At 46.7% G+C, this 23,544-nt stretch overlaps 1 protein-coding gene across 1 annotated transcript; it reads right to left on the bottom strand.

The window, feature by feature from the left end:
• Positions 1-14,931: 14,931 nt before the first annotated feature.
• On the bottom strand, positions 14,932-18,355 carry LOC136527809 (amino acid transporter AVT6A-like). The gene is made up of 6 exons (XM_066520653.1): positions 18,151-18,355; positions 16,968-17,403; positions 16,374-16,526; positions 16,014-16,217; positions 15,467-15,932; positions 14,932-15,379 (listed from the first exon to the last, which is right to left on the bottom strand). Exons 2-6 carry the CDS (start codon positions 17,389-17,391, stop codon positions 15,247-15,249), a joined length of 1,380 nt encoding a protein of 459 aa, XP_066376750.1. The 5' UTR covers positions 17,392-17,403; positions 18,151-18,355; the 3' UTR covers positions 14,932-15,246.
• Between the last annotated feature and the right edge of the window lie 5,189 nt (positions 18,356-23,544).

Raw genomic sequence — 23,544 nt, 5'->3', positions numbered from 1 at the left:
CTTGATTGCCCAATTAATCTCCATTATCATGACCTAATTTAATTGTCTCTGCAAAACACACATTAGTCATAGTAATCTTGTATTGTCATTAATCACCGAAACTCAACTAGGGCCCTAGATGCTTTCAATCTCTCCCTTTTTGGTGATTGATGACAATACCACTTTGAGTATGTAAAAGAGTGAGGTTTTTGACGGGCTTGGTTCATATAAGCTTTTGTCGATAATAACAAAAGTGTTAGTCAATCTTATATGACCCAAGGCAACACGATGTACTCAAAGAATATGAATTAAGCAAGAGTACAAGTAACAACGCTCATTTGCATCGGAGTATAAACGCGGAAGCAAAGGCAAAAGAGCATAACACAAGTGATATGACATATAAATAATGTAAAGTAAAGAGCACATATGTCATATATCACAATCACGTAGATATCACTATCACATAGATATAATAATATGCATGAAAGTAACACACAAATGCATAAAAGTAATAGTGTATCACACAGATAAAACTCCAAATGTATATAATAGACTAATAATAGACAACAAGCTCCCCCTAAATGTCGCTCTCCCTGAGTATACATACTCGAACCATCTCCCCCTTTGGCGTCAAACACCAAAACCTAAGGGTCGATCGGCGGGGCTGCAGCGGACGAGCCGGGCGCTGAGGTATGTGGAGCAAGATGAAGCTGGGTGCCATCATTATCTGACCCTGAGCTCTGTACTAACTGACCCTTTGTGGCAGGAAGTGTCGCTGAAGTGGTCTAGGTCTGAGCTGGGGCAGGTGCTGCCTGTGATGCTGCTAGGATGTCTGTCGTAGGATCTAACGAGACGACAGACAAGGGGAGCCTCTGAGTAGTCATGGCAACAGGGGCTGCTGTAGAAGGACCGGCGGTATGCATATGAGGTGGTGTAGGCATACCAGTCAACTCGCTGAAGGATGCTCCAAGACTCCTGAAGACTGACGTGTCAGGCACAAATAGCGAGGAAGACTGATCCGATGAGAAGCCCGTATGATATGGAGTGAACTGTGGGGCTACCACTGGTGAGGACAACCACTAGGACACCTAAACTGTGGGTGAAGCAAATAGAGCTAGAGGCTGTCCCTGACTCTGAAGCCCACTAGGCTGTATAGCTGGAGTCGTCGTAGTGGTGGCAGGCTGAGCAAGCTGGGGCGAAAGCTGTGGGGCCCCAAGTGCTGTTACTACATGCTGCATGAATCCCATAAGCTACTGCTGCATGAGTATCTACTGCTAATGCATCTGTTGCTGCTGCTGCTGGAACTCGTCCTGATGAGCCTAAAACTATGCGAAGTTAGCAGCGGTCTCCTAAGCCTGTCGTGCCTGATCCTGCTGCATCCGCTCAAGAATAGCAATTAAGGCGAGGTCCGTCTGTGGTGTAGGTGGAGCTGAGCTAGAACTGCCGGCCTCTGCATCATGTCTGTGTGGAGGCATCTGAGGAATCGGCTGATAGTCATCATCCAAACTGTCACTAGACTCGGTCATCTCCTGTTGTGCCTCAAGTTGCTCCTCCTCAGTAGCGGCTATGCCTCTGATGATCTTGTCCTGCTGAGCTGCTGACTCTAGAACATCTGGACGACGACTAGGATGAGCGGGTGCCTGTGGTGTGCTGTGCCGGATCCTCTGTGCCATGTTATAAGCCAGAAACTCTGTGGTGGCACCTCTGTACTCGGTGACCATCTCTGGGGTCCTAACCTGCACAGACTGGAGCATCAGGAATGTAATCCAATGTGTATATGGAAACTGTCTACGACCCTTGAAGCCCTCAGCTATAGTATCCTCCATCTCTGATAGAAGGAGGTCCCAAATGTTGAACACGGTCTGCTACATCAGGGCGTTAAGGAGCCAGAGCTATAAGCGAGTCAGACCCTCTCCGTATCCCAACCTGGGAAGTAGTGTCCTCCTGATAATAGCCTCTAGTACTCGAGCTATAGGAGTCAGGTCACTGGGGTTCCTCCTCGACCCCTCACCAAAGGGCTCCTTGAAGCAATGGCGCATAAGATCTATAGGGGGCACCAACCCTCCATGAGGACGCCTAGGAGGCTCCTGCTGTCCATAACATACCTCATGCAATCTGATAGGCTGATCCTGTAGCCTCAGTATCTCCCGGGCCCTGAAACTCATCACCCTGTAATCTCTGCCGTTGAATGCAAAGTATATGAAGTTATTATGCGGGTCAACGTAGAGCGATGCGTAGAACTGCCGAACCCAAGATGGTACATACACTCCTATCCAGCCAATCAGATCTGTCAGCCCCGGCAAATATGACAAGTAGGGGCGGATATGCTCTTCGGCTGCTGCCACAATAGACTCTATATGGCAGACTCTCTGAGATCTAAACACTGCCCCACTGTTGAGATAAGCATTATAGAAATCCTCCTGCAGTGGCGTGTAGAAACCCTCTGTTGCTCTCTCATCCCTCCTCGGAGGGAACCACACGTCAAACTCAACAAACCTCAGCTGGTGAACCTGTCTGGCTATGGCGGCCCTCAAGTCAAGATGTACCACTAGAGGCGGACCCTATGATCTGGGCAGTGGGCGTGAACCCCTACGCTGTGTAGCTGGCCTCGGTGGGACTATAGCACTAGTACGACTAGAGCGGTGTAGCTGGGGTGCTGGCTCGGTCTCCTCAACCTACTGGCCCTCCTAAGTCTCCTGAGCTGGCTGAGGCTCTGCTGGTGGGGGCTGCTGCTGTGGCTCCTGCTGGGACCCCCTGATGCTGAGGCTCCTCAATAGCTAGACGACATCCTACCATCATGACAGTCCTAGGTGGACTACCATGAAGTCGCTCAATCTCCCTCAGTCTACCCTGCGTGTCTGGTGCCAGATGATCTGCTATGATAACTCCACTATGGGCACCACCTCTCTTAGCAAGCTCTATGGCCTCAGCAACTGCTGCTGCTCTCACTGTCTCTGCATTGGGGTACTTGCACTTCTTGGATGTCACCTGCTTCGTTGCCTTGCCTTTTGTTCCTACAGGCTAGCGAGGTGGGGGCCTTCGATCGTTATCTCCTGCGTCGGGGTACTTGTGCTTCTTGGATGTCACCTGCTTCGTTGCCTTGCCTTTTGTTCCTGCAGGCTGGCGAGGTGGGGGCCTCCGATCGTCATCTCCTGGACCACCACCAACATTCTTCGTGCGAGCCATCTGATCTGACAAGAAGATGAACTGCCTCTGACGAAGATCAACTATCAAACTGACACTCCCGAGGCTTGGCCTCAATCCATACTTGCGAGCTTGGCTCTGAGTTGTCTGACAACTGCCACAAGAACCTCAATGGCACTGACTCACTGCATGATGGAATAGATGGATATACAAATAAATACAATATATCTAATAGATGCGAAAACCCTAGGAAGCAAGCAATGTAGGTACAAAATTGAGACGACGGGCTTTCTACCTGATGAACCGGTGATCTGAGAGAAGAAGAGACGTGTCACACGGGGAAACCTCAGAACCGGCTGGGGTTAGGTTGTGAAGAACTTTGATGAACTGGCGGCCCTGGATTATTTGAAATCCGTGATTTGCAATCGATCTAGGTCACAGCATTGAAGGTTGAAAACAGGAATTGGCTCTTACCAACGAGGAGGCAAGGGCTGGGGCATGGGAACAACGGCCTTGAGTGGTGCTCGGTGCCTGGGGAGCTGACGGCGGAGCGCGCGGCGTGGCAAGGTGCTTGGAGCGGGCTCGCTGGAGACGCGTGGTCGCGCTTGCCCTGGCGGCGTTAGCACGGGAGGGGCACAGCTGTAGTGGCACGGAGCAGGGGCGAACATAGGCAAACCAGCGATGGGCGCGCGGTCATGGGAGGCCCGAGGTGCTCAGCGTGCGGTCACGGAGCAGGAGCAGGGGCGAGCGCGGGCAGTACTCCGGCGACAAGGAAGCTCAGCGGCATGGAAGAGCTGTGGTGGCGCGGCGGCTAGGGCATGGGCTAGGTCACGGCGAGATGCGGGGCAAAGGGTACGACAGATGCGATTAAATAGGTCCCCCAACGCGATAAGAAAGGAAACAGAAAGAGTCCTGAAGCCGCACGAGATCCACTGACCGGACGCTCCGGTGGTAGCGACCGGACGCTACCACCCAGTGTTCGGTCGATTCCAGAGAGGTCCAATTCCTCTGGAATCACGACCGGACGCGTCCGGTAGTCCATAACCGGACATAGGCAGGGTCCGGTCAGCTCAGCCCGATTCTCCTTCAAACGACCAGACGCTGGATCCCTTCCTGACCGGACGCACAAACGCAGCGTCCGGTCACTCCTTCGGCAGCAGTTCACCTCCTGTGAACTGACCGGATGCTGGACATCAGCGTCCGGTGCAGCGTTCGGTGGTCCTTTTCTAGCAAATCTTCAAAGTTCCTTCGCGCTGCCTGTTCCTAATCAAGTCCTAACTTGAATAAGATCCAAATAAACTCCAATTGGGACTGATGTGAGTGACCTCTCTCAAACCCTCATATTTTTCAAAATATTTTGCCTTAGACTATAATTCTTTTTAAGAAAATAGGCAATAAGAGGGCAAATGGAACAAAACGACAAAACAATATCCATGCATATGTAATACTTTGTAAGTAAATCTAGTTGCTTGTCAAGTTTGATCCAAGGTTAAGTTTCTTCACACGCTTTTCGGCGGTTATCTTAACCATGTTAGACAAGCCCTATATGCATTACCAAAAATTAAACATATTGTATATTACAATAAATACAAGGAACAACACAAGCTCAATTTTTAGTGAAGTTGCTAAAGTCAAGTACATTGAGCTCATTCGCAATCTACAAAATGTAGCCTCATCTAGCGGTTTAGTGAAGATATCCGCTAATTGATCTTCGGTTCTTACACCTTCTAGTGATATATCATTTTTAGCAACATGATCTTTTAGAAAGTGATGGCGGATATCTATGTGCTTGGTGCGAGAGTGTTGAACCGGATTATTTGCAAGTTTTACCGCACTTTCATTGTCGCACAAAAGAGGTACTTTTTCTAGAACTACACCATAGTCTAGCAAAGTTTGTTTCATGTATAAAATTTATGCACAACAAGCACCCGCGGCAATGTATTCCGCTTCGGCGGTGGACAAAGCCACACTATTTTATTTCTTGGAGGACCAAGACACAAGTGATCTACCAAGCAAATGGCACCCTCCAGATGTGCTCTTTCTATTCACTTTGCATCTGGCATAATCCGAATCGGAATAGCCAACTAATTCAAATATAGCTCCTTTAGGATACCAAAGGCCAATGCTTGGTGTGTGCTTAAGATATCTAAGGATTCTTTTTACGGCAATTAAATATGTTTCCTTAGGACTAGCTTGAAATCTAGCACACATACACACACTAAACATGATGTCGGGCCTAGATGCGGTTAAATATAACAAGCTACCAATCATAGAATGGTAGAGAGTTTGATCAACCGGGTTACCTCCCTCATCTAGGTCGAGATGTCCATTGGTAGGCATTGGTGTCTTGATTGGCTTACATTCATCCATCTTGAATCTCTTGAGAAGATCTTTTGTGTATTTCTCTTGAGAGATGAAGATGCCTTCTTTCATTTGCTTGACTTGAAAACCAAGAAAAAATGTAAGCTCACCAATCATGGACACCTCGAACTCCTTCGACATCAATTCACCAAATTCTTTGCATGAGTCTTCATTTGATGATCCAAAAATGATATCATCAACATATACTTGACAAATGAAGATGTGCCCATCAAGCTTCTTGGTGAATAGTGTGGTGTCGATCTTCCCAATAGTGAAGCCCTTCTCAATGAGGAAGTCCCGAAGGCTCTCATACCAAGCTATTGGGGCTTGCTTAAGTCCATATAATGCCTTGGACAACCTTATAAACATGATTAGGATATCTAGGGTCTTCAAACCCGGGAGGTTGATCAACATAGACTAGTTCATTAATAAAGCCATTTAAAAATACACTTTTCACATCCATTTGATATAGTTTCATTTCATGATGTGATGCATATGCAAGTAGGATACGGATGGCTTCTAATCTTGCAACCGGTGCAAAGGTCTCCCCAAAATCCAAACCTTCAACTTGGGAGAGCCCCTTTGCAACTAGTCTTGCCTTGTTCCTCACAATAATATCTTGATCATCTTGCTTGTTATGGAACACCCACTTTGTTCCAATGACTCTTGCACCTTTTGGTCGCTCTTCAAGAGTCCAAACTTTAATGTGAGTGAAGTTGTTCAACTCTTCATGCATGGCATTTATCCAATCTGGATTTTTGAGAGCTTCTTCTACCTTGGTAGGCTCATAGCAAGAGATAAAAGAGTGATAAGCAATAAATGAAGCAAGTTTTTAAGATCGAGTCATTACACCCTTTGATGGACTCCCTATGATGAGATCTTGTGGATGATCTTGTAGGAGAGGTGTATTTCTTCTATTGACCACTTGAGGAGGAGGTTGTGGAGCATCAACATCTTGTGCTTGTACCACCATTTGCTCATGGGAGATATGAGTATCTTCATTTTCTACTCTCCCATCTTTTTTACCATCTTGTGGCACACTTGATGAAGAAGGTTGATCAATGACTTGTACATCATCTTCATCATCTTTTGGCTTGATATCTCCCATCGGAATATTCTTCATAGCCTCCCTCAATGGTTCATCACCTACATCATCAAGATTCTCATGTGCTCCTTAGGAGCCGTTAGATTCATCAAATTCCACATCATATGTTTCTTCAACCAAGCCAATGGCATGATTAAATACTCTATATGCTTTGGACTTTGATGAGTAACCAACAAGAAAACCAATATCACAATGTCTTTGGAACTTCCCTAGATGTTGCCGCTTCTTGTAGATGTAGCATTTGCAACCAAACATCCTAAAGAAGGAGACGTCCGGCTTCTTCCCATTGAGCAACTATAAGGTGTCTTGTCAAGAAACTTTTGAAGGAATAGGCGGTTGGATGCATAACATGCGGTGTTAATTGCTTCTGCCCATAGAGCTTCGGTGGTGTTGTACTCATCTAGCATTGTCCTTGCAAGAGTGATCAAGGTCCGGTTTTTTATCTCAACTACACCATTTTGTTGAGGAGTATAAGTTGCAGGGACTTCATGCTTGATCCCAACTTCATCACAATAAGCTTCAATGTTTGTGTTGTCAAATTCTTTTCCATTGTTACTTCTAATCTTTTTGAGCTTCACTTCAAATTCATTTTGAGCTCTCTTGATAAACTTCTTGAAACAAGATGCAACTTCAGATTTGTCATGAAGGAAAAATACCCTTGTATACCTTGAATAGTCATCAACAATCACAAGACAATAGAGATTCCCTCCCAAACTCTTGTATATTGTTGGTCCAAATAAATCCATGTGTAGGAGTTCTAGCACTCTTGTGGTTGACATAAAAGTTTTGATTGGATGAGTATTTGCAACTTGCTTGCCGGCTTGACATGCACTACAAAGCTTGTCCTTTTCAAACTTCATATCCTTTAACCCTCTCACCAAATCATTCTTCATAAGCTTCTTGAGTGAACTCATACCAACATGAGCAAGTCTTCTATGCCATAGCCACCCATGTGTTGTTTTGGTGAATATGCAAGTCTTCAAATTTGCATCTTCGAAGATGAAGTCCACTAGATATAAGTTGTATCTAAATCCATTGAATATCACTTGATTGTCATCTACCTTGGATACAACAACCTCCTTCTTGGTGAACAAGCATTGGAAGCCAAGATCACACAATTGTCTAACGGATAGCAAATTGAAGCTCAATGAAGCAATATAAAGCACATTTGAGATGGAATGATCATTTGATATTGCCACTTTGCTCAATCCTTTAACCTTGTCCTTTGAGTTATCTCCAAATGTTATTTTCTCTTGACTATCTACCTCTTCATCTAGTGAGGTGAACATACGAGGATCACCAGTCATATGTTGAGTGCAACCATTATCAATAACCCAATGACTTCCACCGGTCTTGTAGTTCACCTACACACAAGAGATTCAAGCTTTAGGAATTCAAACTTGTTGAGGGCCCTTCACCTTCTCAACAAGTGACTTAGCCACCCAAATCTTCTTCGGCCTATTCTTGTTAGGGGATCCTAAGAACATGACTTTCATCTTTCCACTAGAGTCCTTTCTAAGCATGTAGTGAGCATTGAAGGCAAAGGGTCTAGCATGCTTGGACAAGGGTTGTGGCGGTGGAGTTTGACACTCATGAGTAAAGTGGCCTTCTTGTCCACACTCAAAACATTTCTTTGGCTTTGGCTTTGGCTTTGATTGTTGTTGTTGAACTTGAGCCTTCTTCTTCTCTACACTTACCATATATCCAATCCCACTTCTATCCATCTTCATGATGGTGTTCATGAGTAGCTCACTTTAGAGGTGCTTGCCTCTAGCAAACTTGCTCAACCCAATCTTGAGATGCTCTTTCTCCAACTTGAGCTTCTTATTTTCTTCCTTTAGAGCATCATCTTTCTTCTCTTCCTTGAGCTTCTTGTTTTCTTCTTTGAGTTTCTCATTCTCAAGAATCAACTCTTTGTCATGATCAAGAGTTTCTCGCACAATGGTGTTGTGGCTTTTCATTTCTTCAAGATCTTTCATGAGCTTCTTATTTGTGTTCTTGAGCTTGACATATTCATCATAGTCATTGCACTCAACCACTTGCTTGCCTTTGCCACTAGATCCTTGCTCAATGCTCTCATCAATCAAATCATCACATGATGTAGCTATATCAATCTTAACAACATGGTTAGTAGCATCATGTGGCTCATTTGGTAAAAATTCTTGAGCAATAACAAGAGTATCATGATTGATCTTAAGAGTTGTATATTCATCTTTTAACTTGTTGTGGCTAGTGATGAGCTCATTGTGCACCCACTCAAGTTTATCATGTTTATCTTTAAGCTCTTTCTTAGAAGATTTGAGCTCCTTGAGTTTGGATGATATAGCATCATTAGTTTCTCTAAGCTCATCATTAGCCTTTTCTAATGTATCGCACTTTGCTAAGAGTGAATCATTTTTAGCATCAAGCTTTTCATTTGTAGCTCTACTCTTTCTAATGATCTTAGTGTATTTTCTTAGTATTTTGACAAGATCATCATATGAAGGTGAATCATCATCATCGCTATCGCTATCATCACTAGCTTGCTCATCATCACTACTATCACCATCATTTGATACCTTGCGTTCACCCTTGGCCATAAGGCATAGGTGTGTAGAGGATGATGGCGATGGTGGCAGTGAAGATGAAAGATCAATAGCAATGGCGGCCACCTTCTCATTGTCACTATCATCATCGGATGATCCACTTGATGAATCAATGTCCGTGAGCCAATCACCGATGATGTAGGCCTTTCCACTCTTCTTCTTTTTATGGAAGTCTCTCTTTTTGCCATCTCTCTTCTTGTATGGCTTGTTCTTCTTCTTCTCATCTTCATCTTCATTGCTTGAGTCATCTTTCTTGCCCTTGTTCTTGTTCTTGAACTTGTCTTTCTTGGGCTTTGTGCATTGATGAGCAAGATGGCCAAGTTCGCCACAATTATAGCAATCCATCTCGGAGATAGGCTTTCTTCTTGAGCTTGTGAAGAACTTCTTCTTCTTGCCTTCGAACTTGATGCCACTCTTGTTGAGCTTCTTTAGCATCTTGGCGGTCTTCTTCACCATGAGAGCAAGACTTTCATCATCAACTTCATCTTCACTTGAGCTTTCATACTCAAGTCTTGCCTTGCCCTTCTCTTGGCTAGCTTTGAATGCTAAGTCTTTGTCTTTCTTCTTGTTAGAGGATGAGCCATCTTGTGGCGTGATGTGCATATATATCTCATGAGCATTGATCTTTCCCAAGATTTGTGTCGGTGTAGCGGTGGAAAGATCACCTTGGTGTAGCACGGTCACAATATGCCCATATTTGTCAATAGGGAGAATACTCAAGATCTTTCTCACAACGTCGGATGGTGACATTTGAGTAAGTCCAAGCCCATTGATTTCCTCTACAAGAATATTCAAGCGTGAATACATCTTATTAGCACATTCTTTGGGAAGCATCTCAAATGAATTTAGCTTTTTAATCACAAGATGATAGCGATCCTTACGCTCAATCTTGGTTCCCTCATGGAGCGCATAAACATCCAACCATAGTGCATGGGCGTCTTTGTGGTTCCTTACGCGGTTGAACACATCTTTGCAAAGGCCTCTAAAGATGGTGTTACGAGCCTTTGCATTCCATTTTTCATAATTAACCTCATTGCCTTGTAGGTTAGTAGCATCCCGAGGTTTTGGGAAGCCTTATGAGGTGGCTCTAAGAATACCAACGTCTAGAGCTTCTAAGTACGCCTCCATGCGGATTTTCCAATATGGAAAGTCATCTCCCTCAAAGATAGGAGGAGGTCCATCCCCATGAGACATCTTGCTCTAAGCGGTTAAGCTTAAAAACGTGAGCACAAGGCTCTGATACTAATTAAAAGGATCAAGATGCCCAAAAGGGGGGATGAATTGGGCTAATTCTAAATTTTCTTGCAATAATTAAATTCTATGGTTAGCCCAATTAACCCCTTGTGTCTAGAAAAATGTTTCTATTACTCTAACGCATAAAGGACTTGCAACCTATGTTCCAAACTTACTCTAGCATGGCAATTCTATGAATGTAAAGACAAGTATTGAATTGCTCAAAGTAAATGCTCAAAGTAAATAGAGACAGAGGAACACGGTGATGTTTTGCTGAGGTATCGGAGAGTCGCTACTCCCCACTAGTCCTTGTTGGAGCACCCATGCAAGGGTGTAGCTCCCCCTTGATCCGCGCAAGGATCAAGTGCTCTCTATGGGTTGATTCTTCAACACTCCGTCGCGGCGAATCACCCAAAGCCGCTCACAACTTGAGTTGGGTCACCCACAAGCTCCGCCGGGTGATCACCAAGCTCCCAATCATCACCAAGCCATCTAGGTGATGACGATCACCAAGAGTAACAAACATGAACTATCACTTGACCACTCGAAGCCTAATGAGAAGATGGATGCACACTTGGCTACTCTTGATTCACTAATGAGGCTACTCTCTTAGATTCTCAAATCTCAATCACCTCACTAGGACCTTGCTCTTCTTAGCACTCACAAACATGTTTCTCAGCTATTGGAATAAGCAAAAGTAACTCCACACACGAGTGGAGCTTCTATTTATAAGGCAGCCTAAAAAATGAACCGTTATGAGCTTCTGCGGAGTGACCGGACGCTCCGGTCGTGTTGACCGGACGCTCCGATCAGTTCAACCCGCATTCCAGTGATAATGTGTTGACCGGATGCTGGCAGGGTCCGGTGACCACTGACCGGACATGTCCGGCCGCATTAAACCCTTACTGGAACCTTACTGTACTCGACCGGATGCTGAACCCTCAGGGTCCGGTCAGCACTGACCGGACTCGTCCGGTCGCAGATTCCCTTCTTTGGAACCTTACTGGAGTCGACCGGACGCTGCCTCTGAGCGTCCGGTCACTTGACCTCTCTAGCGTCTGGTCACACCGAACGTAGTCTCTTGATCAAATGAACTGACCAGACCCTGCGGCCAGCGTCTGGTCGCACCGGAGCCAGCGTCCGATCAGCATTTAACCCTCCATTCACTTCCAACTCTCGAACATATGTGAATGAAGTTTGCTCCAATGGATCTTATGCATTCGTAGGAGCTACCTAGAGCTAGTTTTAACAAGTGTGCACCACACCTAACTCACTAGACTCACCTAGGTCAAGCTACCCATCCATACCCCCCTTAATAGTACGACCAAAGGAAAAATAAAGTCCTAAACTACTCTAAGTGTCTCTCCAACTCCAATCGACACTTAGAACTAGTCATCCTTAACCTTGTCGTCCATCCTTTGAAAACCAAAACGATTTTCATCGTAGGGGCATGACAACCTTGTTTGCCCAATTGATCTCCATTACCATGACCTAACTTAATTGTCTCTGCAAAACACACGTTAGTCATAGTAATCTTGTATTGTCATTAATCACCGAAACCCAACTAGGGGCCTAGATGCTTTCAGCCCCCACCTCAAACCACCTCCACACCATCGCCGCCAGAGGCCCAATCCTACCAGAAGGCAGGGTGCGGCGCCTAGACGCCGCCCCAAGGGACGCTGACCAGGAGAAGCGTTGGGGAACCCGCCGAAGAGTTCCCCCACCGCAACCGGCAACGCCGGCTAGTAGCAGGCAGAACCGGCTAGCTCCACCATGAAAACCAGCCCGGGGAAGGGGAAAGGCAGCTAGCTCGGAGAAGAGGGCCGGGATCAGAAGAAGCCCCAGTCGCCCATCACACCAACGTCCCCATCCCCTGCCGAGCCAGCCCTGCAACAACCATGTCGTGCAACACCTCCAGCAGCCTCCACGCTGAACTACCGCCATCACGCCTGACCCCCCAGCCCTCTGTGGATCCCGGCCAACCACATCACTAGCACCGGGTGAGGAAGACGCATGATGCCGCAATGGGAGCGCCAAGCACCAAGCGCCTGCAGCCCTAGGCACCGGCGTCGTTCCCAGCACCTAGGCTGGAGCCGCCGTCGTGGACGCATGGGCTCCCCGCCGGATCTAGCAAAGAACCACCGGATCCCGCCAGCAGACCATCAGATCTGGCCCCGAGCCGTCGAATCGAGAGGCACCGGCCCCATGGCACCACCACCGTCGACAAGCTGCACTAGAGTAGCTCCGGCCCAAGGACCGCCAGGTCCAGCAACGGAGGCGGTGGATCTGTGGCCTCACCCTGGCCTGGCACCGCCAGTCGTGCCACCACGGCACCGCGGGCACACCAACACCAGGCCGCTGCCAGCCAGCGCCACCATGGCGCCGCTGGAGCAAACCCAGCCAAGCCACGGCCGGCCACACCACCATGGCATCACTGACGAAGCCACACCACCACCGCCTCCGCACCCACGGCGCCGATGGCCAACCACCGCCTCCGCGCGCACTGTACCGACGGCCAGGGCCACATCGCAGCGCTGTACATCTGGATGGACGCCAGCCCGATCGCCGCACCACAGCGCCTTCCCTTGCCACCTCTGGCGCCCTGCCCAAGCGTAGCCTGAGCAAGGGAGGGGACAGGAGGAGAGCACCCAGGCAACCCCGACCGCCGACCACACGACCACTGTGTCCCAGCCGCCGGAAGATGTGGGCAGGCGAGCTCGGCAGCCACCAGATCTAGCCACCGGCGACCGGATCCGGCCGACTAGCACGCGGATCCGCCCTCTCTGCCGTAGGAACGGCCATGCCAACCACCGTCGGATGGGGCCTCGACGTTCGCAACAGCACCACTGGAGAGGGAAAAGCGCAGGGGAAGAAGGGGGAGAAGGCCCCGCCGCCGGTGGCACGCTCAAGCGGTGGCGAGGCTGGCGGAGCGGTGAGGGAGGGGCTACGGTGGGGGCGATGGGGTTCCGCCCGAGCCGCCCCAGGGAGCGACGCGGGGGAAGGGTTCGGAAACGAACCTGCTATCTTTAAGCACCTTGAAAATACAGGACTAGCAAATCTCAAGATTAGCAAAGTGACCATAGATGTCTCGTTATCAACGGGTACTTAGCTTATGATTAAAAAAACTAGTATAACAAAATCTTAAAATAATAATATACGAAAAATACAAATATCTATGTAAAGTCGAAAACTTAGAACCGGATGATATGTAATATGTTACACGACAAGAACCTAATAGCTACGTAGAGGTTTTTTTTTGGATTTGGTATCAGGTCTTTATCGAAAACACCAAATTCCATTGATATTTTAAATCTTCATAAGTACTTATCATTATTGAACATATATCCATACAATGAGTTGGAATTATGAAATACCTAAAAACAAAATATGCTCTTAAGGTTTCCGATCGAAAGAAGACAACACAAACTAGAATTTAAAGAAAAAAAAAAGTCGAGTTGCGGAGGTAGACACCCCGAGCTATTTTAGCTTAAGGCAGAGGACTTCTCACCTAGCCCGAAAAAACCCCCGAACCCTTTACCCCCAGGGGCCCGTTACCCGGTGAGAGGGCCGGTCCATTTACCTGTGAGAAATTCGCCTGACTAAGGATTCAAACTCCGGTCACAGGGGATGCCATCCGGAGGTTTGACCAACTGGGATCGGCCCTAATAAAAAATCACCAAAAAAACTCGAAATTGGCCAAAATGTGGTGTTTGGAACCCTGGTCGGTTCACGCTAGAGTATGCTTGATGTGGGAAGATATCAGAAATGTTGAGATACAAGGAACCAGAGTTGCAAGTTGAAACGACGTTCACAAGATGGGCTAAGCGGGAGAATAAACAATTGTTAGTGCTAGACTGACTTGGTGAACCTGAATCACTCTTTTAACCTACTCTTTGCTGTAGACTGATGTGGAGAACAGACAATAGAAAATTCACGAGGTAGCTTGCAAAACGCAAATGAAACTGTGGTGTTCATTGAAACATGTCATCATTTGAGTCCCTGTCCTAAACGCCGGAACTTGTGGCTGTAAACCCGCCACCTGTAATTAATCTATCTTCATGCTTTGATTGGACTGTCGTTATGTGAAGAGTTTCAGCCTAAACAAACTCATTTGCTACTTGAAACCAGATTGCTAGTGACAGAAAACATGTTGCTACTTTTTTGTTGATTGACGATAAAAACAGGTGGCTACTGACAGAATGATAGGCCTATCGAGATTAGAGATCCCGACGATTCTATCACTGCGCTCATTGGCCCGCTTGATGCTAAGAATCCGAACAGAGGGTTTAATTTGCAGGAAATAATGTGCTCAGAATAGTGATCTCTGTTTCTTCAGGGATCCCTCTCACAAGCTCACGGCAATATCCTTGGCCGCGAGTGCCTAATTTGCTTTCGTGATTGATTGGCGTAGTGCTCGAGAAAATGGTGCTCCTTGATAACGGCAGAAAGGCAAAAACAGATATGGTAGCGACGTATGTAATCATATCATTCTGAATCATTCAACACAAGACACCCATGTCCACATTTCACAAAATTTAACTAAACTCAGAAATTGGCATAACTGTACATTATTGTGGAGAAAGCTTTTTCCAAGACTTACTCTCCGCATAGAATATACATACATATATTTCAAGCGGCTCAATTCTCACTGAGCCGATTTGTGTACACAAGACCAGGAAACTTCAAGCATCAGATTCTTTCAAGTGGCCAAATTCTGAGGTGCTGATAAAGAAAACATTCCTTCACGGAGTCCAAGTGCATCATCTTCCTTGGTCTCATCGAGTTTTGCATTACGAGACCATTCTTCATCCATCACTGACTACTTTTGAAATCTGAAGTTCAGGCCACTTCCTTCTTACAGAGGATGTTCATCGCGTCACTGTATAGGGCAACAGAATTTGACAGAACAGCAAGCACGATCATGGTTACAGCCAGAATCTTGTCACGCTTGGTTGCGATTCCATAAGAATCCCTGCAGAAATTCAAGTCACCATATTAAGTATTATACGAAATGGCTTGGCCAGTAGGCAATATACACCAAGAATAAACATTTAGTTACCTAAGTATGACCATGGCAGGAAATATGAAACCAATTAGGACGGCAGCTGTGGCACCAGTAAACTGGAATGCATCCCAAATGCTTGGTATGAGAATGGCAGCAAGATAAATTACTGTGAGGAGAGAGATGGTGATGATGGCAAATCTCTTATTGTCACGAGAAATGTGCCTTGATGTTGGGAAGAGCAACCCATCCAAGTTGAGCCGAAGGGCAAAGAAGACAATGGGAAAGACAAGCATGACATGCGCGGCGTAGCTCACTCGCACTATGTCATCAAAGACTGAACTGAATGGAATGCCAAGATTTGCGTCAAAGTTGGCAAGGACGTCATCCAGTGTGCCCTCACCAAAGAGGAGATATGCAAAGAAACTTGTGGCAATGTAAACACTGGAGCACAGGAACAGCGATGTTCGCACAATCGGTTTGATCTGTGTTCTGTCTTCAAGTTCATTGTCAATGCTGTGAACTGTGGAAACATGAACATGACGAATTGAGAATCCGAATGTTTGAATAATCAGAAGAGTATCTGTACAATGATAGTGCATACCGTTATAGTGGCAGATGTAGGCCGTAACAAGAACAGGGACAGCTGTAAAAAGATTCCAGATAGAATTAAGACCATCCAATTCTGGAAAAAGTTTGGGAATTGCTACAGTTCCATTGAAGAGCTTGATGATGGCAATCCCAGCGGTAATTACAACAAAAACTACTGCCAGGGCAACTGATAGTGCAGATGTGTATCTCAATGAATCTGCAAAAATGACAAGATTTACTTTAAATAGTATACAACAACAACAACAAAGCCTTTAAGTCCCAAACAAGTTGGGGTAGGCTATTACTAGTATGCAGCCAACAATAGGGAATATTTGAAGGATATTTTTCTCAATATGCAAACATGTACACGTACCCAAACGCTTAAAGCTCACCAATGGAGCAAACACCAAAAGAGCTGTGGCAAGAAGAACAATGGGACGAGAATTCCACAAATGAGCTCCAAACCAGCCCTCCAATATACCACGATGATGAACATCGCCTGATGTTGTTCCAGATAATACATCACCTATGAAATTATTAAGAACCAGAATTAATCTCAGCCAGTTGCATAAGTTGTTCATTTTAAGCGCAAGGTGTTGCACAATAGGAATATTTCCTTCTCTCTCTCTCTCCCCCCCCCCCCCCCCCCCCCCCCCCCCTCTCTAACAGGAGAGATCAGGAAGGTCATAGGTGAGTTTCTTGAATTAACAGAAAGCAATATACTGAAGGAACCCATACCTAAAGCTATGGAATGAATTTTAAATAATACATTCTATCTGAACATCCTTACGAAAAATTGATTTGGGGCTCCAAAGGCATGCCCAAAAAGAGCTGTGTCACCGTGTCAGTTAAAAAGGACTAAAAGGTATACTGGGAGAACTACTCATACCTAGTCATTTCAGTGTGCATCTCAAATGTGCAAAAATAAGATTAGAAGTAGATGGAAGAGTGCTGAGTTTAAGAGTACCAATGATAATCATATAAACAATTAGCACGCCGACGTTGTTTATGATGACAGAGCCCTGCAGCGCAATTCTCCCCCACTGTCCGAAAACCTCTCCCATCAGCCACCCATATGACGTAATCTTGCCCTGGTGGCTGCACCTGACAAGCATGTCGATGGATGCCTCTGTGAGCAGTGCCACAATGATGATCAACAGAATCCCTGGGATGATGCCCAGCATCTTGATACTTGCTGGAAGAGCCATAATTCCAGCCCCAACTATGGTGGTCGACAGATTGAAAACCGCCCCAGAGAATGAAGCGCCATTGAACTCATGAAGCCCCTCATCCTCCTCCACCTTGACTGGAAGAAGTGGCGTTGTCTCATCTCGTATTTCCTTATGCACCGGTTGCTGGTTCCCATTAGAAGACCCATCTCCAATCCCCATTTTTCTGTCCTCCTGGATGTGAAAACTTTTAAGTCAGAAACTTGGTGCAATAGATCACTGATTTGAATAGCCAGTTACAATTGTTCTTTTACTAGAATATAACTATGATGAGATCTAGATTTCTTTGAATTATGCACTCCCTATTTTGATTTCCATTTCTTATATTGTTTACCCAGAATAATCTTCTCATATATGTATGAGCAGTGTCTTAAAGCAATGGAAATGTAGATCCATTGTAAGAACAAAACAATTCGGAGAACAAGTCTTCTGTTCATAGTGTCTTAAAGCAATGGAAATGTAGATCCATTATAAGAACAAAACAATTAGGATAACAAGTCTTCCGTTATAGTCAAACAGTATGCACACCAAATAAGCTTCCTGAAACAAAAGTAAGAGGACAGCCAAAGCCAAAGGGCCTAACAATAAATCTTATGGCACATGATCGTCTTGGTGTTGATACTAGTTAAGTAGGCCTGCGAAAGCACTCCCAAAATCCATTCTCCCAACACAATTCACATCAACAAAACAACTACTCTATGAAACAATACAACATTGCAGATAGCACATAACTCAGCAACTCAAACTGAAATAAACAACTTTCATCTACTTAAACTGGCCTCAGAAAAGCCGAGTACAGCCACAGAACCCCGAGAAATGAACTCTCAGATTATCCAATCCTACCCAAGCAAGAATCCTCTCTTCCACAACAAAATTAAACCACAAGGGAAGGAGGATGGGAAGAGAGCCGAGAACACGCACCTTTCCGCAATTCAGCTTCCTCTGTCCCCTGCCGGATCTCAATCCCGCAAAAACTGAGGACTTGTGGATGGGAGGACTCTCTCCCTCTCCAGTCCCCGCGGCCAGTCCGTCGCTTTATAGCCAGGAAATGCAGAGCTGCAATCAGGTGATGCACGCAGACCGGCCAGACAATGGATCCAATCAAACCCTCTCGCTGTCACGCGCTACAGTTCATCGCCTGCCCACAGCTGATTCTCCCCGTCGATGTCGACGCAAGAGCCGACTTGGCCTGGCCCCCTCCCCTAGGAATCTCGCGAGGGCGATTTTTTTTAATTTTAACCTTTTTTAAAATATAATTTTAAATCTAACATTGTCGGTTCTTTTTTAAAAAAACTAATATTTTTGGCTACGCCTATTGCCCTAGCGCGGCCAAATGCCTGTGCCGCGCCATGCATGGTGGTGCGGCAGAGGGCTGACGTGGTGTGGGCCAACCTGAGGGACCGATGACGTGGCAGGTCCTGCCGTGCCATCGACCTTGGCGCGGCAGTGTCGCGCCTTGTTGCGTGGCGCGGCTGGACCAAATATACCGCACGAGCAGCCACACCACCTGGCCGCTGTGCCTGCCGTCCGCTCGGGCTACCTGGATGGTTGAATCGAAACGCGTCGCGCCCGTATTTTGTTGAGTTTTTTTCACGGCCGAATAGAGAATTTGATAAATCAATGATTAGTTTTTCGTTTTTCATAATACGGTTATGCACCATTTTAACTAATCAATTACGAAAAATTACCACCGGCGTCCAGATACGCCGGGATTGTCGGTTCCCGAACGCAGGGTACTTAATCTCACCGGCAGTGCTGCCGCGACTCAAAGAAACGAATAAGAAGCAAGTTGATAAGCTGCCACATAACATATTCATTGTTTTGACATAAGTTTGAGATAACATAACCAAATAACCCCGCAAGTTTCGGATGCCAATATTCGTTTGACCTAACAAACTAAGATCCAGGAGTGTAAGGATCTCTCGGACGCCTCTGTCTCTTCGGATTTGTTGGCAACACATTGGGAGTGTAGCCAACGTCGGTATGGTCGCGTCGACGGTGCGTACGGCTCGTACTCTGCAGGTATATGATACGGACGATTACTTATAATTCTTTATGATCGTTAGTTCACGGAGTCTATGTATTGAAATAAACTATCTTTGTTAGTACCTGTGAGGCTCCTTGGGTGCCAAGCGGGGCACCACCTAGCTGAAACATGCCGATCTCGTCCTGCGGCCATTCGTCCCACTGGTCGTGTTGTCCGCGGAAGCCCGGGGGTTCGTCGTCATCGTCATCGTCCTCGGTTGCAGGGTCCTTCCCAGCGCTATGATGTGGTGGTGTACGCACTGCGGAAGTGGCACCCTGCGTCATCGGCTGAGAAGAGCCGGCTGATGTCCTCGAAGAGGCTGAAGACGTGTCACCCGACCGCGCGGGGAGTGACGGTTCCTCATAAGGAGTGTCTATGCAGCTTAACTTCTGAGTTAGATTCCTGCAGCTCTTCTTCACCTTCTGCATAAATAGACATTAAAGTTAGTTTATTACCCAAACGCATATACACTAAAGAAATATTTTCGAAACGGACAAGTTTATGTTTACCTTCATAAAAGCCGTGAGAACGCCTGGCCCCTGCCCTCTAGACTCATGAAACCGGAACGCTACTTCGTTGGACAGCCTTGACAATTATGTCGCCTAGGTACAGAAATACGGTTGAATAGTTTTGGTACACATACTTAATACCAAAAGGATAACAAATTGTACCATTCAAGTATCTTACCACGTATCTTTGAAGCGGGGCTCTTTGTAGCTGTGTGTCCTCCCTAGTGGTAACGTCGTACACATCTTCGATGACATCTTCATTCGAGTCCTCGTCAATCGGCACGTCAGTGTACGGGGGCTTGATATGTGTCCTCGTAGACCTGTGAAGCCACCGCAGATACTCGTCGAAGATGTGCTGGTCGTGTGGAGGACCCGTAAGGACCGCATGTGGTACCCTAGTCTGCCACAAATGGATGTACGAGTTATGTGTCACGCGCCAAACCTTGATCTTGTACCTCTTCCCGCGGTCAAACCTACAACAAACGATGTTAGTTGTACCAAACACACATCTAAATTGTAGCATTGTTATTAATCGATAACGTACCCGTGCAATTCTTGATTGGTGGAGTAAAGCGGTGGTGGGCAGCCTGTCATTCTTCCAAACTGTCTACAGACCTAGATAGACAAGTGAATCTCGATCACATGGAAGAAAATAAGAGAGACGTCGCAGCGATACTCGTGTGACTCGTCCCTAGTGACAGGACTCAGATAGCCCTAGAGCTCCGGAGAATCCCAAAGACACCAAAACATCTGAAATTTTGTAATTGTGTTAGATTGTGATATAGTGTACATCGAAGAAGACACTGCTACGATAGTATAGAGAGCGTAACCTGGTGCTGTGTCAGGACGTCGAGACCGTTCGTATACTCCCTGTACTTACACCACGTATTCCCTCTAACTAACTGTGCTTCCGTCCAGATATATAGAGCTGTAGGGAATGTATCATACCTGTTCTATCGCTACATTGAACACGATAATGAATTAACAACAAATAATCTCATCATATCTAACTGCCTGGAAGAAGAATATAATGAACCGAAGTACTTACCAGTAAACCATTATTAAGGGGCCTCCCAACGGGCAATCGTTCCCAACACCAAACTTGGAGTAGGTAGGAGCAACCCCTAAGGTTCGTATGTCCTGAGGTGCGACGGCAGGTAACGTATAGCTGTCGATACGTCCATGCCATGACTACGCTGCTTCAACTGTACCCCACTATGTTCTCCCACAGCTGGCGAAGTATGTCAAGAAAGATCTAGCTGATGATGTTGCCCGAGGCGTCTGGGAAGAGAAAAGCATCAAAAAAGTGTCAGAGCCACACTCGAGCAAATCTGTCGATCTGTGCCTCCTCAGCTTGTGGGTCTAAGTACTCAAAGCGCTCTGTGATCCAGGACGACGAAACACCAGAACTTTTCCTGTAATTGATCAAAGAAAATGAGACCCGATGCCAGCTATAAAGCAATGTAAGTATTAAATAGGCTTAAATTACTCACTTATTTTTCTTAGAAGCATTATCGTCCGGTGGAAGAAAGCCAGTAAACTGAACCACCAGCTCCCTCCAGTGATCGTTGTCAACTATCCCTGTCACTAGAAGTCCTCCCAATCGAAGGCCTAAAAGGGCCTTCACGTCCTGCAACGTCAAAGTCATCTCGCCACAAGGTAGGTGGAACGTGTGGGTCTCCGGCCTCCACCTGTTATAAGAATAGAACGACTGTTAGTTGTCTCCAATTTGTTACAAGAAAATTTACGTACAAAAAATGCACTCGTACCTGTCTATAGCTACAGTAAGCAGTGTTGGGTCAAGGGGCGAAAGACCGTGGTTGACAACACGGACAAGCTCGAGGAAGCCGGCACGCTATATGTACGACGTATAATGCTCGTCCCACTGATGCGCCCTAATGTGAGTGCGGGGCCTCAAAGGAGACAAAGACACCTCTGTGTCGTTGTCACTCAAGATATGTGCTCGGTGCTGATCGTCGTACTACACCTCAAGAATAGGGTACAACGGGTGCTGCATGAGAAGGACCACCCTGTTACAAATTGATAAACAAAGCGTTAGAGTATTCAAATTAACAAAATTCAAGTTAACATTAGTAAGTTCACAAACAAATTATAAACAAATTCACTAACCTAACTACCCTAAATCCCTAAACCCAAAATCCTAACTATACTAGATAATAAATACATAATCAATCCATATAAAACTTTGGTTCCAAAATTACAAGTAATTCCTCCGTCTCAAAATAAATACACATCTTGCTTCTTGAGTAGTCAAATATGTTTAAGTTTGATCAAACTAAAAAAACGGTATCAATATTTGTATCTCCTAATAAATTTATTACGAAACTATATTCCATGCTTAATGTAATAGTACTTATTATGTATCATAAATATTAGTACGCTATTATATAAATTTGGTCAAATTTTTAAAAAAAATTAACTTCAGAAAGCGAGATGTGCATTTATTTAGGACGGAAGGGGTACTTCCTCCGTCACATAACAATAGTCGTTCTAAGACATCGCAAAGACACTAATACTCAATGAAAATAGCCTCGATGCCCCTACATGCTCCTAGAAATGCTAGCACTAGCAGACCATCATCAACTCTTTTGCTTCTGCGCCGACCGCTCGAGGATTACGAGGGCACGTGGGGGTACCGTAGGGATACAAAAATACTAACTATACTAGATAATAATAAAAAAATATGAAATCGATAGGGATGTACTTTAGGAGCGGACGGCCTTGACGCGCCGGCGTTCGTGGCGCGGCCGGCTAGGACGCTGCGTGGCGGAAGTGGCCGAGCGCGGCATGGGCGAGCGGCCGAGGCCAGGCCGTGCGGGCGCGGGCGGGGCGGGGCGAGGCGAGGTCGGACAGACATGTGCGTAGCGTGGCCGGGCGGGCGTGGGCGCGTGCGGCCGCAGGCAGGGTGCTGGCGGCGGGGCGCGTGCGGGCAGGCAGGCTCGCACGCGGTATATATTTGGTCCAGCCGCGCCATGGATCAAGGCGAGGCACTGCCACGCCAAGTTCGGTGGCGCGGCAAGACCTGCCACGTCATCGGTCCCCCAGGCCGGCCCACACCACGTCAGCCCTCTGCCGCGCCACCATGCATGACGCGGCACAGGCATTTGACCGCGCTAGGGCAATAGGCGTGGCCAAAAGTGTTAATTTTAAAAAAATTCCGACAGTGATAGATTTAAAATTATATTAAAAAAGAGTTAAAATTAAAAAAAAATCGCGAGGACGAGGTGGTGTCAGGTGATTGGATCACTTGGCCTGGGCGGCGCCCCGCCGGCGGCGCGTGCGGCGGTGGAGCGGCTCCAGGTGGTGGCCGTCAGAGGCGAGGAGGCTGCGCAGGGGTGCGCTGTGTGCAAGGAAGGGATGGAACAGGGGGAGCTCGCTACAGGGCTGCCGTGCGGGCATTTCTACCACGGGGCGTGCATTGGCCCATGGCTTGCCATCCGGAACACGTGCCCAGTGTGCCGGTACGAGCTGCCTACTGACGACCCTGAGTACGAGAGGCGGAGGGCGAGGCGCCGTTCCGCTGGTGGCTCAACGCCACAGTTGGGTACACCGATGCAAATTTGAGCTAAGGCTGCTTGGTGGTATGTCTTGGATGCTGCCGCAGAGCCTGCGACGGGCGATTTGACTTTGCTCAAGTGAACGCAAACGCAACTGGAAGGCGTATTCACAGTTTACGTAAATGCTGCAGGAAGGCGTGTCTGTACCACGTGCTGGGCGCGAGCAGTGACCAGACCCGACACCAACAAGAGACGGGGACGC

This window comes from Miscanthus floridulus, chromosome 19 (assembly GCF_019320115.1).
Source record: "Miscanthus floridulus cultivar M001 chromosome 19, ASM1932011v1, whole genome shotgun sequence".
NCBI lineage: Eukaryota > Viridiplantae > Streptophyta > Magnoliopsida > Poales > Poaceae > Miscanthus > Miscanthus floridulus.
Note: the sequence above shows the minus strand (reverse complement) of the source record. Positions and strands in the feature narration are given on the sequence as shown.

What these genes read in the sequence shown, in the direction of transcription:
- LOC136527809 (XM_066520653.1), bottom strand. Translation starts at nt 17,391, where the DNA reads ATGGGGATTGGAGATGGGTCTTCTAATGGGAACCAGCAACCGGTGCAT. An exon ending in TGTTTATATGATTATCATTG is followed by an intron (nt 16,527 to 16,967) that starts GTACTCTTAAAC and finishes ATAATTTCATAG; the next exon opens with GTGATGTATTATCTGGAACA. An exon ending in CTACATCTGCCACTATAACG is followed by an intron (nt 15,933 to 16,013) that starts GTATGCACTATC and finishes ATGTTTCCACAG; the next exon opens with TTCACAGCATTGACAATGAA.